A 14294-nucleotide genomic window follows, 5' to 3' on the forward strand; every position below is an offset into this window, starting at 1 on the left:
ATTCCCTTCCCCATGTTATCTCCTTTAAAGTTAGCACATTTGAAATAAAAATTCATAAAGCCAAAACAAGTCCCCCCAAAAGACAACAAACTAGAAATAAAACCCCTTAAAACAATGACATTTTTTTTAATGTCAGAGGCTGAACAAGTTATGCTTAGAAATTTATCTCTGTTTATAGTTTAGTTAAACTGGTTCATTTGTTCAGCCAGTATTGAGCATCTATATTAGGCAGGAAGCAAAACTGAGTATGATAAGGTCTTTCTTTTCAAGGAGCTCAAATCAGTGAGGGAAATAAATATAACAGCAATGGAGGGTGTTTGTGCTTTATTAGAGGGGTAAACAAAGAGGATTAGGGTACTGGTTCTGCTTCGGACAATTAGGAGAATCTGCTAAGAGGAGGTGATATTTGAGCTAGGTCTCAGGAAGAAAAGAAGAGTGTTTCTGGCAAAAAGTACCGTCTGAAGACTGCTTGATTTGGGGGAAGCTAGGAGATATTCAGAATGGTTGCTTACCAATATGTCATCCCTTGATTCTGGGCCACTAAGAATAAGTAGTAAATGAAAATTAATATTTCAGGAGTACATAGAAATACATTTAGAAGTCTTTCATTTCGTACTGGGGGGCCAAATTCAGTCCTGTTTACCTAGAAACACCAGCATGAAGTTGGAAGCCAGAGTGAAAGCACAAGGAATGTAAAAGCTCTGGTTGTGATATCTGCTACCCTGTTGGTCATGGGTTGTTTTAACTGATCCAGCTGGCTGGGCACCTCTTCATACTTCTCCATGAACCTATTTACTTGTTTGAAGAGACAGAACCATTGTTTGGAAAAAGCCATGAGAATATAATCTGAAGGCTAATTTATGAAATTTCTAATTCATTTGTTCAACAAACTTGAGTGCTAAGTTCTAGGCACTATGTTAGGTACTAGAAATACTATGGTGAAAAGACAACCATAGTCTGCCTTCAAGAGTTCACACTTAGCTACTCTTCACTCTGCTATGCATACTGTAAATATGTATGCACTATAATTCTTGTTTTTAAGATCATAAGCTGTGTTTAAGACATAGTCTGTTATATATTCTTTATGGCAAAGGACAGTGTGGGTATTCAGATTGATCATCTCTAATACCCTCTTAGATCTAGAACAATTTCTAGCTGTCACGATGCTCAGATCCAGGGAATGAGATATAGTAAGTCTAATAAATATGGACTAGATTTGTGTAACAGCACATCAATATATTTTTTTGTTAAATGTTTGAGTTTTTCAGTAGTTATTCGTTGATGCATTCTTCTGTTTCCTAGGTTAATAATCCAGTTGTGCGAGAAGGAACAGCATGTTCAAGATATCATTCCTATAAATAGCCACTTCAGATGTGTTCAAGGTACTAGCTTTAATTGCCTAGCTAGTTGTACAGTGTTTTTCCTTGGTCATTATTGCATTGTGTAATACCATACATATTTAAATTTGTCACTGCACATAAAATGAAATGTATTACTCTTTGCATAAAATGATAACATTACTAAGCTACTATTGAGAAGATGCTTTGTCTGTGAGTCCTAAAGGATTGTACTGAAATACTTGTATGGTCTCACCTGCTTCCCTGGTTGGGGGTTAGAGGTGTATGTAGTCTGTTACCTGTGATGGTAGTCTTTTATGCTTATGGACCTATGTTTGGATCTAAATGACATTCTTGGGTTTAACAAACACACTGCTCATTGTAAAGTATCAAGGTCACTTGGATTCACACACATTCAGCACTTTCTCCCTGCACTATTCGAAATTAAAACATTTGGCAACAAGCCTTACCAGATTTTAATACCTTACACTCAATTGTGCTGATTCTCAGACCTTGACATTGGTGAATCATAAGAAAATTGACTCCCAAGGAGGAAATATTTGGCTTTCTGCCTGCAAATTTGGGGACAAAGAACAGAAAATCTGTTGTTTCATCTGCTACAATGAGACTCAAAATTTGGGAGGTTTGTGTGGGAGCTGTTGCTTCTGTTATCTCACATTGCTCTAGAAGAGAAATTGATTACTAGAGAACAAATGCATTATGTTTCCAGTGGGTTCATTGGCATCATCAGAAAGAAGCATTCTTTTTTTTTTAAAGATTTATTTATTTATTTGACACACGGAGATCACAAGTAGGCAGAGAGGTAGGCAGAGAGAGAGGGGGAAGCAGGCTCCCTGCCAAGCAGAGAGCCTGATGTGGGGCTTGATCCCAGGACCCTGGGACCATGACCTGAGCCGAAGGCAGAGGCTTTAACCCACTGAGCCACCCAGGTGCCCCAGAAAGAAGCATTCTGTATCAACTGTAGCTTTTTGAAAAACTTGAATCTTACCTTGCATAGATTTTTTTTCTTAAGTTTCATAGAATTTTTTTTTATCACAGAAGTAATGCATATACTATAGAAAGTTTGGAAAGACAGGAAAAGTGTAAAGCAAATAAGTACATTTCTATCTTTCAGAGATAAACACCTAACATTTTCCTTTTCTTCTACACATGTAACTTTAAAGATGGGCAGAACTCATACTATATGCAGTTTTTTGTGTGTTCTTTATGCCATCGTATTCTGATTGTTTTTCCATGCTATTAATAGGTATATATTTGCCATTTTATGAGTAGCCCATAATGTAGTTATTCCCATGTTTGACATTTGGGGTTTTTTTCGCTAGTTTAAATAGTAATGTGATGAATATCTCTGTACATAAACCTCCTTGTATATCTCTTATTAGGATTTATTCCTGTAAATAGAAATACTAAATGGGTCTAACTTTTTAAGAAAATACATATTAAGAATTAAAAATACCTGTAATGAATAGTATCCACATTGTAGAGAAGAATGAAATCATAGCCATTTAGCTTGCACTGTGTGAGAGGGACATATTGAACAAGACATCTGCATGCCATAGTAAGTTGCTATGGTCATTTCACTTTTCAGGGTGTAGTACCATTTATTACATGCCTAGCCCTTTAAGGAGGTGAAAAGCCATGACCTCAGTAAGTTTTAGCATCCTATTAACTCTGTACCTTTTTGTACTATTTCTACAACCTCTTTTTACATTATTTCTCTTAGTGTTCTTTTTAATAGGAAATGGTCGATTGTTAGATTGTAGTCTAAGAAAATATGTGTGTACACACATCGTAGTTCCCCATAACAAAAGGAACAGTTACTTCCTTGTTTTTACACCCTTTCTGTTCCCCAACCTGTTGCATCTATTTTGATAAGTCTATAAATACTTGGTTTTTATTTATTTTTTTAAAGTTTTTAAAAATTTATTTGAGAGAGAGAGAGCGAGAGAGCCACAAGCAGGGGGAGTGGCAGAGGGAGAGGGAGAAGCAGGCTCCGCACTGAGCAGGGAGCGCAATACTGGGCTCGATCCCAGGACCCCAGGACCATGGCCTAAGGCAAAGGCAGATACCCAACGAGCTGAGCCATCGAGGCACCCCAATACTTGGTTTTAAATAATTAAAGTTACTGAAGAATAGTGAGAAATTAATAGTACTTATGTCTTGATGCACTATTGTCCCTTGTTAGTCTCATGCTAATGAGAATATTGAGGGTATTTTTTAATATCAGACAACTACTTACAGTAGCTACTGTAGTAGCTGAATAATGGGACCAAATATACAATCCAGGCTTGTGAGGGATCTGGAAAAGGCTGAGAATACTCCATCTGGCCAAGGTAGATCCAGGCTAATCCTAAGGAGTCAGTACCCAGAGTTCAACTAGCCAGGAGGGTCTTACAGGTGCTGTTGGCCAAATCCAGGGAAGTCAGAGAGGAAGAGATGGGTTTCATCTAGACACTGGAAGGAAGGAAGGAAGTCCAGGAGAGCCAGCTGGGAGGAAATAGAACTGAACTTGGAGACTGTGCTTTGCCCTGTTTTATACTTCCTTGTTGGGTGTGATAGGCCAGACCCCAGGTATTAATTGTAGCCTGAAGGTCAGAGCTTAAGTTATTCTCTGATCCTAAATGGGGCAGAGGCAGAAGAAATGAGATCACTGGGAAGTTTTCAGAGACAAAATCTGAGTTAAGAAAGTAATTAACCTCTGGGCCTTTAGGGTCACTTCCATGGCTTTTTTTTTTTTTTTTAGATTTTTAAAAATTTGTTCATTTTTAGAGAATTGGGGGAGGGGCAGAGGTGGAGGGAGCCCCACACACGGAGCCCACAGAGCCCTATGGAGCCAGATGCAGATGTGGGGCTCTATTCCATGACCCTGAGATTATGACCTGAGCTGAAATCAAGAGTTGGACGCTCAACCGAGCCACCCAGGTGCACCTTGGCTTTCTATAAGAATTATCTAGGGGTGGGGCGCCTGGGTGGCTCAGTGTGTTAAGCCGCTGCCTTCGGCTCAGGTCATGATCTCAGGGTCCTGGGATCGAGTCCCGCATCGGGCTCTCTGCTCAGCAGTGAGCCTGCTTCCCTCTCTCTCTCTCTGCCTGCCTCTCTGTCTATTTGTGATCTCTCTCTGTCAAATAAATAAATAAAATCTTTAAAAAAAAAAAAGAATTATCTAGGGGCACCTGGCCGGCTCAGTTAGTAGAGCATGTGACTGACTCTTGATCTCCGTGTTGAACCCCTTGTTGGGTGTAGAAATCACATAAAAATAAAACCGTTTTTTAAAAAAGAATTAACTAAGTGACACAGTTAGATTATATTAAATCATTATGTTATAGTTGGGAATTAAATTCATCTTTGCTTGAATTAACATGTTTATATGGCCTACTATTGCTGTTCCTTAATTTGGTTTGAGGTGTTCCATATGGTTATTTGTTCAGTTTAGTTTTCTTTTAGTTGAATTGCTTATAATCTTTAGAACCTAGTGCTTCCAAAATCCATTTTTAAAAATGCTAAACAAAAAAAGCAAAGGATTTTTAAAATGTTTTCTAAGACCCAGGAGTGGTGACTGAGAGAAACAGTTACTTAGGCATATACCTTTTTTAGTTGTTATGAATGGTTTTCTCTTCCCTGATCCTGTTCTTTGTTCTTTTCCCTCAGAAGCAGAAGAAACTCTTTTGATTGATATAGCTTCAAACAGTGAGTACCATTCTGAATGGAATTTATTTTCATTCAACATATATTTTTTTTAAAGATTTTATTTATTTATTTGACAGAGAGAGATCACAAGTAGACAGAGAGGCAGGCAGAGAGAGAGAGAAGGAAGCAGGCTCGCCACTGAGCAGAGAGCCTGATGCGGGACTCGATCCCAGGACCCTGAGATCATGACCTGAGCCGAAGGCAGCGGCTTAACCCACTGAGCCACCCAGGCGCCCCTCATTCAACATATATTTAATGGAATACCCACTAAGACCCCTTTTGGGGCACGTTTTGATTTTACCATTTTATCCTGTATTCTTCATTTTCTTAAGGCAGCCATACAAATTAAGTTTGCCCCCTAAAAACTTTTAGTCTAAACATAAGAAAAATCAGGTGGCTGGCAAGAATCTAAAAAGTTGAAGAGGTGATCTGCTTCTCTAATGCTGAACTTCTTTGAGCCATCAGTGGTTTTGTTTTTTAACTGTTATTATATTTTAAAATTTTTTCCTCATTCGCTGTTTATTTTTGCATATTAAACGATAATGGTTTCCTTTATTCGTCATATCATTTTGGGAGGCCATAGAGTCCCCCTTGTACTGAGGGATTCAGTTTGATTGATTGCTTGTCTCAGGCTACCTCTTTTTCCTTAAAATAATTTTGGTCTTTCATTTAAGCTCCATCCCCTCAAGGCATCCATCCCTTCATCAGAAAGAACACAGTCTTCCTTCTCACTGTATCACTTCTCTCATTTTTATCTGTTTGAAGCAAATCATCATTGACTTTCTGTGCAAGCTGTTCTCTGTTTATCATCTAATTGTACTGTGTTATGGGGAGGAGAAAATGGGCACTTGAATGCTACCTTGACTACTCAGTGGTTGCTATGGAAAGGAGTTTGTGACCACATCGATGTAAATCAAACTGGTTGCCTTATCTCTTGCTTGAGTCCTTGAATGAGTGGGGTTTAGCCCTTACCTTGAGGCTATGGGTTATACATAATTTTGTTTAGAAACAGTCCCTGTCCTTGCTACCATTAATTTGTATTGAATAGTTCAGTTAGACTTTTTCTGATTTGGGTTTTATTATTCTTTTCTTTGGTCATGGATTTTAAAAGTCTTAAGGGTTGGTTCTGAAAAGTTAAATAAACCCAGCTGCTGATTTCTGCAGGTATCCAAGAGAGCAAATAACTTACTATCTATGTCTTACTGTGTTTACAAAGGAGAAGACAGAAACAACACTAAAAGAACAAAATGTGAGCAAAGGCAGTTCAGTAGTGACTGACATTGCTGACAAAATAAGATGCCAAAATGTCCTGTTCCCGTAGAAATAGATACTTGAGCCAAAGCCGAAAAGTTAAACTGAGCTGTGCCTTTTCTCTTATGAAAACCTATTTATAGCATTAGTTCTTTTGGCTTTTCCTACGTAGAAATTAGCCATGTGTTGCTTTGTCCTGGGTTCGAGTTACTGGATCATAGCAGGATCAGTAACCACTTGAATAAAATCCTTTGTTATTTCTGCGCATTTAGTAATATTTGCAGGTAAACCAGATTCTATCTTGATCTTTGCGCTTCATACATAAACCTTTAGAGCATATAGCATGTGCAGGAGGGAGGCCCTGGGTTTGTTAGGCAGGCCTGATTTTAATGTAAATATGTTTTCCTATTGTCTGGATGTTGGTATTAAACATTTTATATTTTTATATTTTATATTTTACTTTTTTATACATTTTATATTTATATATTTATATATACATTTTATATTTTATATTTTTCTGATTATTGAGGTAATAAATATATCTTCATTATATACAATTCAGAAAATTCAGAAAAGTTTGAAGTATCAAATTGAAATTATGTTCCTGCAATCTAGAGATCACTGCTCTAGGTACCACTGTTATGTGTCACTTTCCAGTCTTTTATGTTTTTATATGATTGGAATCTTTATATGTAGTTTTTATGTTGCATTTTCATTTAACTTTATATTGTGAGCTTTTTCCATGTCATTTAAAATTATTTAAAAACATGATTTTTAATGACTAATATTTCACCATAAGTTGTGCCACATTTTACTAAATTAAGTCCTTTATAAAATGAAGACACAGTCAAGGAACATGGTATATCACTGTACTAATAGTTACCAGGTTTTAGATATTTATCTTTTATCCAGTCACTTTATAGAAATATATTTAAAATTTTGGGGGTGCTGTTTATTTTGTTGGTTTTGATAGACAGCCTTAATCATCTGCAAATTATAATTTTGTCTCCTTTCTAGTACCTATAACTATTAGTTTTGCTTCATGTCTCATTTCACCAATCAGAATTTTAAGACCAATATTAAATAATGATGATAAGCCTTGTTTAGTTCCTGTTTTCAGTAAGAATGCCTCAGGTGGTGCTTCATTGTTGAAGACATGATTGCATGGGGCGCCTGGGTGGCTCAGTGGGTTAAGCCGCTGCCTTCGGCTCAGGTCATGATCTCAGGGTCCTGGGATCGAGCCCCGCATTGGGCTCTCTGCGGAGAGCCTGCTTCCTCCTCTCTCTCTCTGCCTGCCTCTCTGCCTACTTGTGATCTCTCTCTCTGTCAAATAAATAAATAAAATCTTTAAAAAAAAAAAAAAAAAAAAAAAAAAAAGACATGATTGCATATTGATTTGATAGGGTTTTTAAAAAACCATATTAAGAAACTGCATTTATTTCAAGTTTATGTATTTTTTAAAATCATAAATGTATATTGAATTTTATCAGCTGTCTTTATACTATTTATAGAGATGATTATATTATTATTCCTTATTTGACCTCTTGGACTATATTATACTAATTTCCTAATATTAAATCCTCCCTTACTATTCATTATTTAACAAATACTTGTTGAGTGCCTTCTATTTGCCAGGCACTATTCTAAGTGCTTCAGAATCAGTGGAGAACAACATAGATAAGATTGCTGCGCCTTTTGTTCTTGCTTCTGTGCTTTTTGGTACTATAGGCCTATAATGAATTAATTCTTTCTATGAAATGTGAATACCCTTTAGGTGCTAGGCACTGTGCTAGGCTCTAGGGATGTATCAGAAAGCAATATAGTCATGTTATACCCCATCAGTCAGTACAGAAAACAGACTTTGAACTGATAGGTGTAGATACTTACATAGTTAAAGTTTCGATAAATGCTCTCAAGGAGAAATACAAAGAGTTTATAAGAGAGTCAACTAAATTGGGTGATGTGGTCAGGGAAGGCCTCTTTTTTTTTAAGATTTTATTTATTTATTTGACAGAGATCACAGGTAGGCAGAGAGGCAGGCAGAGAGAAGGGAAGGGAAGCAGGCTCCCCGCTGAGCAGAGGGCCTGATGTGGGGCTCGATCCCAGGACCCTGGGATCACGACCTGAGCCGAAGGCAGAGGCTTTAACCCACTGAGCCACCCAGGCGCCCAGGGAAGGCCTCTTTAAGTGACATTTAAATTGAGACCAGAGGGGCTAAGTAAGAGAGGGGTAAAAATAGGGGAGAGAAAAGTATGCCAGTGTAAATGGTGTAAATGCCTTTACATGTGTAAAGGCTCCCAAATTGGGGAGGTAGCTTGACACATTCTTTGAAGTGAAATAAGGCCAGGGTGGTTGGAACAAGGCTTAGGCATCAAGTTAGGGTGGGCTAAGGCCAGATCCGGTAAGATCTTGTAAGCCATGTTAAGGAATCTGGATTTTTACATTTAAAAAATGGGAAGAATATGAAAGATTTTATGCCAGGGTGTCATCATTTGCATGGAACCCAGTTAGGAGGCTGTTTCAGGAGTTTAAGCTAGAGGAGCATCTGGGTGGCTCAGTCAGTTGGGCGTCAGACCCTTGATTTTGGCTCAGTTTGTGCTCTCAGTGTCATGGGATCTGGCTGAGTGGGCTTTGTGCTCGGCGGGGAGTCTACTGGAGATTCTCTCCCTCTCCCTCTGCCCCTCCTCCCCCTGCTCCCGGCTTATGTACACACTCCCTCTAAAATAAATGAGTCTTGGGGTCCCTGGGTGGCTCGGTCGGTTAAGCATCTGCCTTCAGCCCAGGTCATGATCCTGGGTCCTGGGATGGAGCCACACATTGGGCCCCTTGCTCAGTAGGAAGCCTGCTTCTCCCTTTCCCTCTGCCTGCTGCTCCTCCTGCTTGTGTTCTCTCTCTGTCAAATAAATAAATAAAACCTTTAAAAAACTAATCTTTAAAAAAAAAAAGATTTTATTTATTTATCTGACAGAGAGATCACAAGTAGGCAGAGAGGCAGGCAGAGAGAGAGGAGGAAGCAGGCTCCCTGCGGAGCAGAGAGCCCGATGCGGGACTCGATCCCAGGACCCTGAGATCATGACCTGAGCCGAAGGCAGCGGCTTAATCCACTGAGCCATCCAGGCGCCCCTAAAAAAACTTTTTTTTAAAAAGGATTTTAAGATCTAGAATATGAGCATGGTGGCAGTATAAATGGAGAGAAGTGGACAGATTTGATAAATGTTTTTGGAGATTAAATCAAAAGAGATTGGTTTGGGCATAGGGAGTGAGTTGAAGAGAAGTGTCAAGGATGAATCTTAGGTTACTGGCATGAATGTGGATGATGGTACCATTGCAAAAATAAGAACGTTGTGGAAGGATTAAGTTTTCCTTTGAGGGGGTTGTGAATTCAGTTTTAGTTATGTTTAGTTTGAGATTTCTTTGAGACATTTGATGTAGGTGATAAATTGACAGTATACAATTGAATGTATACATCCGAAGCTCAGAAGAAAGGTTTGGGCCACTAGCACATTGATGGTATTTGAAACCATGAGAGATGATGTGACTGGACATAGAGCTGTGTATCAGATATGGTATTACTAGTTACATGTGCCTGTTTACATTAATTAGAAATAAAATGAGAAGTTCATTTCTTCAGTCACACTAGTAACATTTCAAGTACTCATTTGCCACATGTGATTATTGGTTACCGTATTGGACAATGCTGATAGAAAATGAGGAGGAAGGTTTTAGATTGAACTCTAAGGAACCCTGCTTTTAAAAGGTTGGATGGAGGAGGAAATAGCTCAAAGGGTGCTAAAAAATTAGTGATCAGAGAGAGGCAAACTAAATGAGTATAGTATCATAGAAGCCTTCAGAAAAGATTAATCAGGGACTGGTTAACTATTGATTTCTGCTGATAGGTCTAATAAGATGACTGAAGAGGATCTATTGGATTTAGCAATTTGGAGGTTATTGGTGACCTTAACAAAGATATTTTAAAAGGGTTGTGGGAGCAAAAGTCATATTGGAATGGATTGATGAGAGAAATAGGATGTGAGTAAGTAGTGACTGTGGTTTTTTTTTTTTTCTAAAGGCTTTGCTGTGAGGGATGCCTGGATGGCTCAGTCGTTTAAGCATCTGTCATTTAAGCATCTGTCTTTGGCTCAGGTTATGATCCTGGGGTCCTGGGATTGAGTCCCACATCAGGCTCCTTGCTCAGCAGGGAGACTTTCTGCGCCCGCTGCTCCCCCTGCTTGTTCTTTCTCTCTCTCTCTCTGACAAATAAATAAAATCTTAAAAAAAAAAACTCTGCTGTGGAGGGGAGTGTAGAGATAGACTAGAGTTGGAGGGAAATACGGGGTCTAGGAAGGTTTTTTGTTTTTAAAATAGTGTAGTGCATGAACAATGAATTCTGGAACACTGAAGAGAAATAAAATAAAATGAAATGAAAAAAATAATAAAATAGGATTTGGAATACAATTTAATGCTAATGGGAAGGGGCCTGTGAAAGAGGGAGGTTAAAGATATTGAGGGGAGTTTTCTGGGAAATGATCGTGAGTGTAAGGTTCCTGAGAGAATTGCAGGGATTATAATTCAAAGAGAAGGTGGCCTTTGATAGGAGGATTCCTCTTCCTTAGAATGGAAAGGAGAATTTGAGTACAAATACAGGTGGGTTTCCATGTGATGGCTTCCATTTTCTCTGAAGCATGAGGTGAAGCAATCCACTTGGAATGAGAGGGATTGAGAAGAGGGGATCCAAAAATTAAGGATAAATGAGGAGGTGTGAAATGGTTGTCCCAGATAGTAGTGGGAGACTAGTTGACTGTGGAAATTTAGATGACTTCCTATCATAGAGAGCCCAGTTGAGGTTAGCAGTCATTTTATAATGGGGTGTGTGTGTGTGTGTGTTTACTCCCTCTGGAGTAAGATAGTTAGTTGGATTTCTGAGGGTTGAAAGTTAACCAGGTAGGAGGAACAGGATGGTCAGGCAGTAGGTGCTGTGAAAGAACAAGGTGATAAGGCAGTTCTGGACTTTTGCAACAGAGTTTAATGATGACATCTGTTTGACAAAATAGAAAGTGAAAGTAGGAGTTAGGGAATGGATACTAAGAAAGTAGAGAGGGGATCAGTCGGCTGGAGGTTCCCATATGAGCAAGTTAGCTGGAAGTAACAGGTCAGAATGGGATATTTCAATTAAAGATTTATGTGGTGATAGTTTCTATGATTAAAAGGTTCAGAGTATATCTGAGGGAAATCCCAGTAGGGACTGAAGGAGCAGGTGGCTGAGATGGTGGGCCAAGGTCATTGGATGAGGAAGTTGAAGATGTTGACTGTGTTTTCTACACTAATTTGTAAGGAACCCAAATTTAAGGCAAGAGTTTGAGTGGAGAGAAAGTCTTAGGAGTTGGGTATTGAATCGTAGATTCAGAAGTTGTAGGGAGGATGGCACATGATCTCATAGAGGGAGGAGAGAAGGGAAGAAGTTGGTATAACCCAATGGGTGAACCTAAAAGGAAAAAGGATTTGTCCTGAGGGAGAAGAGGAAATGGTTTGGAGATGGCATTAGGGCAAATAAGGACAGCAGTCTTAAATTCTATAGGGTGTGAGAGACCATAAACAGCATCCAGGGACCAGCCACTTCACAGGTGACTCTTTGATTTTCAATTTAGATACTTGTTAGAATCACTTGGGGAGTATTATAAAAACTACCAGTGCCTGAGCCTCACCCTCTTGAGATTCTGCTTCATCAGGCTGGGGTGGGACCCAAATGTCCATTTTCTAAAAATGTCTCTGGTAATTCTAACGCAGCCATAGTTGAGAATTGCTGAGCGATCGAGAGATTATTGAGAGAATTACTGAGAGAACAGGGAGTGTTCAGAGACGTTTGTTGATTACAGAGAGGCTAGGGGGTTTTGGAAGGAAAAATAGTAGAAGGTTGGGTCATGGGGTAATTTATCTTCTTTCCTATGCAACATGGTGAGAGAGTATCCAGTGTTATTTTGTAAGCAATTTCTGGAATTTTCTGTTAAGTGAGTCAGAGTATTTTTTATATTTGCTAAAATATATCTTTCAAGGACTGTGGGAGAGAGATTATGTATTCTTGTTTAAGTTTATATCAGATAGAAACTTATCTTTTAATTTTCTTCTATTTTTTATATAAAGTCTCCAAGAAAGGGAGGACTGTTTGTGCCCCAAAGGAGGTTTTTCCCTCTATCTTCAAGGCTGTGATAATTGACAGCCTTTATTAATGCCCTTTGTTTTTTCTTCTCCTTATGGTAACACCCTCACTAATGTTCTTATCTGTGGTTCACTTGGGTGCCTTCTTTCTCACATTTTTCTTTTTTATCTCTTTTCTTCTAATCACTAAATCTATGAAGATAGAAACATAAAGAAATGCAAAGGCAAGAGAGATTCAGAAGTGGATTTCCAACATAAGAAACTAGGATTTTCATTTCATTTTCTCATCTCTTTCATTTACAAGTGTGAGGGAGTCTAGTTCAACAGTTGTCTATTAAATACCTTTTCTCCGGGAAGTCTGATAGTGTTGTCACCAGTAAAGTAACCAATCATCCTGGTTTGCCTGGGACTTTCCCAGTCTTAGCTTTGAACGTCCTGAGTCCTGAGAAGCCCTTCAGTCCCAGACAACCCTAGGAGATCATCATAAGTGTTGTGTTGGATTACCTGTATGTGCAGCCCCAATTCTTGCTCTCGAGGAACTTATGATTTCCAGGGGCATGAGAAAGCAATATATGTACTAAATCAGTTAAAATAAGAATATAAACGAGCACACAGGTTTCCTGGATTAGCATAGCCAGACGATTGATACATATGATAACTAGGGCATCAGAAAAAGGGAGACAGTATGTTATATACATAAGAAAATAATGTCCTAGATCACTTTGCTGCTAATTATACTGTTTTCCAATTGGCTATGCTTGAACCAGACCACTCCTGGTCATAGGTCATTATATTGCTTTCGTACATTTATTCAGAACATGCACTTTTTACTTGAAGTAATGAGGTATAGGTGCTTCTTTTAAGAATAATTCAAACAAATCCCACTATTCTTTTTAAATTAGTTTGTAAATTCAATTGCCTAAGTACAGTCTATACCCAGGAGCAAACCATCTTGTTTTCTTTATTCCCTTTATGCTTCAGATACTCTTACTATATAATCTGGATTTGAAATGGTAGGAATTTCCAACTGGGAGATGGGAGGAGGGTGGTTAGGGAATTGATCTTTTATTAGAATTTGGTCCCTGCACTGACATTGGGGAGCTATATCAGAACATAGGAGAACTGTTTTTAGTATGAATCATATCACTATAATTGGGCTGCTTATTGACACAATTCATCAGCCCTTTAGATTTCCTCCCTGTACTGTTCCCCCACCCACCCACCCATGCAATCCCCTGATGCTATAGGCATATTTCCTACATTAGAGGTCTTAGAATTTTTGTGATCTGGACTTTCTTCTGCTCAACTAATAAGTTGAGAGTATGACCCCAAGAAAGCATGTATTCCATAGTTATATGTGTGTGGATTTCACTTCTTTTTAGGTGGCTGCAAAATTCGGATTCAGGGAGATCGGACCAGAGAGCGGCGCTTTGAAATCCCTGATGAGGAACACTGTCTGAAGTTCCTCTCGGAGGTCCTTGCTGCTCAGGAAGGTAAGTCAAGACTCAGAAGTTTTCTTTCTGCTCTTTGAATGGCAGTGAAATTCTGACATGCTGATGCAGAGGCAAGCAGCCATTAGCAAAGTACCTCACCCCTTCAGTCTTCAGTGCTGATTTTTCTACTTTCAGGAACGAACCAAGGGTTAGGTTAGGGAACAAGTCTATTCAGCTATAAAGACACTGAGCCCTTTTCCAGAATCTTCAGTGTCACAGCATGGACAGCTTACTGAAGACTATCATCCTCCTTCTGCTCCCAGATGATCCCAGAGCTACCCTCACTCTCTTTGTCTCTTCCTTTACGTTTAAGAGTGATGCTGGGTCCTGCATTTGAGGAGTGCTGATTAAA

The 14294-nt window shown here is 38.9% G+C and overlaps 1 protein-coding gene across 3 annotated transcripts in view; it reads left to right on the forward strand.

The window, feature by feature from the left end:
- Positions 1-14294, forward strand: part of OCRL (OCRL inositol polyphosphate-5-phosphatase) — a 51984-nt gene that overhangs the window by 4653 nt on the left and 33037 nt on the right. For 2 of the 3 annotated variants that reach the window (XM_045995618.1, XM_045995620.1), the window contains exons 3-5: positions 1303-1382; positions 5007-5045; positions 13832-13942. In XM_045995618.1, coding sequence (XP_045851574.1) covers positions 1303-1382; positions 5007-5045; positions 13832-13942 — 230 coding nt within the window. The remainder of the gene's footprint in view (positions 1-1302; positions 1383-5006; positions 5046-13831; positions 13943-14294) is intronic. The other variant, XM_045995619.1, reaches the window with a different exon arrangement.

The sequence above is a fragment of the Meles meles genome, chromosome X, assembly GCF_922984935.1.
Source record: "Meles meles chromosome X, mMelMel3.1 paternal haplotype, whole genome shotgun sequence".
NCBI lineage: Eukaryota > Metazoa > Chordata > Mammalia > Carnivora > Mustelidae > Meles > Meles meles.